This window comes from Eutrema salsugineum, unplaced genomic scaffold (assembly GCF_000478725.1).
Source record: "Eutrema salsugineum unplaced genomic scaffold, Eutsalg1_0 scaffold_7, whole genome shotgun sequence".
Lineage (NCBI taxonomy): Eukaryota > Viridiplantae > Streptophyta > Magnoliopsida > Brassicales > Brassicaceae > Eutrema > Eutrema salsugineum.
The window spans coordinates 10,965,627-10,970,444 of NW_006256486.1; the positions used below are offsets into that span (position 1 = coordinate 10,965,627).

General features: G+C 29.6%; 1 protein-coding gene across 1 annotated transcript; it reads right to left on the bottom strand.

The window, feature by feature from the left end:
* Nucleotides 1-1,480: 1,480 nt before the first annotated feature.
* Nucleotides 1,481-3,962, bottom strand: LOC112083096 (replication protein A 70 kDa DNA-binding subunit B-like). The gene is made up of 11 exons (XM_024150827.1): nt 3,828-3,962; nt 3,447-3,714; nt 3,280-3,376; nt 3,084-3,208; nt 2,930-3,014; nt 2,709-2,844; nt 2,424-2,626; nt 2,225-2,345; nt 1,957-2,133; nt 1,819-1,872; nt 1,481-1,681 (listed from the first exon to the last, which is right to left on the bottom strand). Exons 1-11 carry the CDS (start codon nt 3,960-3,962, stop codon nt 1,481-1,483), a joined length of 1,602 nt encoding a protein of 533 aa, XP_024006595.1.
* Between the last annotated feature and the right edge of the window lie 856 nt (nt 3,963-4,818).

The window sequence follows — 4,818 nt, forward strand, 5'->3', positions numbered from 1 at the left end:
CTACAACTAATTGCGATTAAGTTGTTGTGTCATGGTAGACTGAGAACTCCTTTCCGTGTTGTTTGAGTTCGTGAGATCTCTAAGTATTGTATTAAATGCAACACGAACAGCAGGCTGGTGAGTTGTTTTACTTGATTGCGCATTGTTATTATCATTATTGATGAAATCTGTAATTTTGCATGTAACATACGATTGACAACAAATACAAATGCTAACAAATGAATAGTATAAATATTCTAAAAATAGTATGTTCGTACCAACCAAACTTCTATCTTTCTTTGATTTCTTTGATGATCGTCCGTCTTCGGTAGCTGAATTTTCACCGAGAACACTACTTTTTCTCATATCTCGTTATTTGCTTGAGATACTTGATTCAAACATAGTTATTTCCAATATAGTAGATTATATTGGAAAGAAGATAACAATAGTGGAATGTTTCTCAATTATTGCATATCAAATACTCCATAATTTGTAATCTAGTCTATATACAGGCAATCAAATCAGGGGTAAAACCATTAAATATATTCGATTAACGAATTATTTTTAAAATCATTAGTAGGAGTTTCTTAATATTAAGAATAATTTGAAATTCAGTTACCATAACTAACATTCAAAATATTTGAAAAACTTCATATAATTAATAACAACTTCAATTATTTCAAATTATACCAATAAGCGGGAACTTTTAAAATTTTCGAATCATACATTCAACTTGGTACTAATTAGAGGTAAAACACTTACATATATTCGCTTAACTAATTATCTTCAAAATCATTAGTATGAGTTTCTTAATAGTAGGAATAATTTGAAATTCTGTTACCATAACTAACATTTAAAATATTTGAAAAACTTCATATATTTAATAACAACTTCAATTATTTAAAAATTTACCAATAAGCGGGAACTTTTAAAATTGTCGAATCATACATTCCACTTGATACTAATTAGAGATAAAACACTTACATATATTCGCTTAAGTAATTATATTCAAAATCATTAGTATGAGTTTCTTAATATTTTTCTTAATTTGAAATTCTGTTACCATAACTTACATTCAAAATATTTGGAATAACTTCATATCTTTAATAACAACTTAAATTATTTCAACATATACCAATAAGCGGGCAAATCTAATATTTTTGAATCATACATTCCAATTGGTACTAAAAACAGTATTAATAACAATAAAAAATTTATTATTAACAATCATCTAAAGTCATAAAAATTGCACTAATGTGTTATCGTGTGTCAATAATATCTAAGGTTTAAATGACCGTAAACATTTTAATGGTGTGTAGACATCAGAAATAACAGCCAAAATTTAGATAACCTGCTTTATTAATAATATTGCAAAACATCAAATTATTAAATTGAAACTTATAAAAAGAACAACATAAAATATGAAAAATTCAATTAAGAAAATAAAGGAAACGAAATAGTAGACAAAAGGAAGCAGGATGAATGAAGAAATCACACTTCTTCAATCATCTGTTTTTTCTTTCTTGACCGGCTTCATCACAGTATGTTTCGCATCATCTCCATTTTTGAAATCATTTTTGGTTTTCTTTGAAGCTACAGAAAGCTCCCCACTGTCATTTCCGATCTCTTCACTATCATTGCTTTTGCGTTTCGACGACGGTGTCTTCACATCCTCATAGTCATCTTCAAGCAAGAGTGGAGCCTATAAGTAACAGAAAATTAATTAAAATATCTACTATAATATAAAAAGTATGATCTTCAATATATAGAAGAATATCTTATAAAAAGTATATTATAAAAAGTATGATTATGGATCCGATATCGAGAAGAAATTCCAACCTCTGTAGTGAGAGATGTCAGAACGTGTTCTTCATGTTTAGCTTCAATAGTGTTCTGTGAGCAGACACAAAATATTTTAGTAATAAGAGATATGCGTTATAAGTTGAACACATATTTGTATGATCTTATGTTCATGACCTGAGACACAGAAATTTCTGAAAACTCCTTCACCAGGTCACTTTGTGTAACGATCTTCATAACCTTGTAAGTGTCACTATTGAAGACAATGTTTGAACTTTCAATAGCAACCTTAAAAAGATAAGTCTTCCCACATATGTTGCTCAGGGACATAGGCAAAACATCCGGATCCTGAATCTATAAAAAAAAAAATTTTAGAATAACAAAAAAGTTAAACGATAATGTCAGAAAAGGATTGATATATAGACAGTTGATGAGAAAAATATACCTCATCTACCGATTGAGTAAGTTGAGAGGCAGTCTGATTGACAACTTCCATAGCAAGCTTATCAAATAAAAGAAATTTTGTTTCTCCAGTGTTATCCATTACACGGAATGTAAGCATGAACCTGCATATTGTAAAATATAATATAAATACAAATAATATTAATAAATATTACTAATAAGATGTAACATTATGTACTTACGCTGGAATGACTTCTTCAACATCAGTATTACATTTACCACACTTCCATAACTGTTTCTTGAAAGGTCTACCGGGATATTTCTCCCTCATTGCATCCATATCATGAGGAAAAACTTTTTTTGAACAGGTTTTACAGGACATGTAATACCAACCAAACTCGGTGTCAATTGACATGATTGTAGCCATGGTAACACATTTTCCAACCTAGAAGGTAAAAATATCAGATTTCATTATAGAATCATTTTAAATGGTATAAAACAATTACAAACAATCGAAAATATTTAACCTCAGATGCAGCTATTATCTCACTTATAGTCCTTCGAGGACTATGTAAGAAGAAATCATCACGAACAGAGATAGAACTGACGATTGTCAACTGATTTGGATGTGTGTAGGATAGAGTAACACCATCAGCAGGTAGCCTACATCCAGATTAATAAGGAAACGAATATATTATGTATGCAATGTTATATAAGATGATTTCAAATTTAGGGTTTAGTGCAATACTTTTCTTTGAACGCTAAAACCTCAGGGATATCTGGATTAGTTAAAACAGTTGAACAATTGTAACAATTCCCAACACTCCAAACACCTGGATGACTTATAAAAACAGTTAGTAGATGAGGAAATATTTAAATATCATATGATTTGATGATGTTACCTTGGTAAAGCCTTAGTTTTGAAAACCGCAAGACAACAACAAAAACAGCTTCGGTTGTATTAGTTGCCAAACTCTCAAGATTTGAAGCATAAGGTCCCCATAGCACACAGTTTAGGCGAACATTTCTACACATGTTAAAGTTTTAAGAATTTAGTTGTACTAATAAAATCTAAAGTATAAAAACATAGATTCTTACTCAGTGTCTCTGATTTCCATGGTAAGTCTTTTTGTCTGCTTCTTGTTAACATTGAGGATTTCGACCTCCCCAATACTAACAATCTGTCCAACAACATCTGTAATTAAACATATTAGAATAATCGTTATTAGTAAAACCATCAATATATAGTTATTACATCAAAATACCTATTAAGAAATCCGGATTGAGTTTGCCCTCATGAATGTCCGAGAATTTGACGAAATTCAATCCAAGGATATTAGGATCAATATCCTCGGCTGGTCGTATAGATGTTGTGCTTGCGAATTGGATCTTGCAGACATGAGGAGTCGTACGAAACTTTCCACCATTGTGTGCAACCTGAAAGTTAGTAATGATCTTACTTAACCCTTCCTCCGACACGTTTTCGTGTTTTTTGATGTACTCTTTCTTTAGAGAAACATGCATAGTTTGATTCTGCAAGATACATAAGATTAAAAAACATAATTAATCACTGAATAATTAATACATAGTAGTTCGAATCTAATATGAAAAGAATACTATACAGATTTGAATGAGAATTTACATACCATATCATCTACAACCACCATTTCCAATGTCTCGACACCATTCAGATACTGTTTCCACACCTTCAAGATCCGTACGTGGACTCTCCACTGGGTTTTGAAAGGCTTAAGAGAGTATATGTTTGTTATAGAAGCCATTGGAAAGAACTTTCAAGGCTGTAGGGAGTAGAGGTTTTTGGTATATGAAATGACTTCCGAAACAATCATGTATTTATATAGAGAATTTTAGGGCTTCGGAACAGTATTTTTTGGTTTGAGGCTGCTAGAAAGAAAATATTAGTAACAATAATGTGTTAGAAATATATGGTAAGCGGGAATATAGATGGTGGAAGGTATAATTTAAAATACATGATTCATAGAGAATCATTTTACCATAAATAAATTCAAACAGTCCGAACAGTATAAATTCAAAATTTTGTTACTATCTTGGTAGTTTGTGATATTAATTTATAGATTTCAGAATATATTTTAAGAATATGCGAATTTGTTATGGATAGAGAATAAATAAATTAATTTGTTTTTAGATAAATGGGAGATATAGACGGGAAAGTGATAATTACTTTAGATATCTCTATGGTTAGCGCTGATATAGGAGGCAGTGGGTAATTATGATCGGAAAATATATGGTTAGAGAATCTTTGAATTTATTATAGAGGGAACTTATTAACTTTTGAAATTATTAAATATTCGTGTTTATAATATTATACTCGTGTGTAGCTTTTACATTTCATGAATTTTATCCTATAACTATTCGACTCATCTAGTAATATAAAATGTGAATAAAACATTTATACTTTCATAAATTTGTATATTCACATAGTAATATAGTAATATAAATTTGTAATCAGAAATCCGTTAAATATACAATTTAATAATTGTAAAGAATAATTGTAAAGCAAGTGAAGAATAATAGTATTAGAAAAGTAATATAGTTTAAGAGTATAGAGTAATAGATTAATTGTTTTTAGTAATTAACAACAAATTATTATTGTGT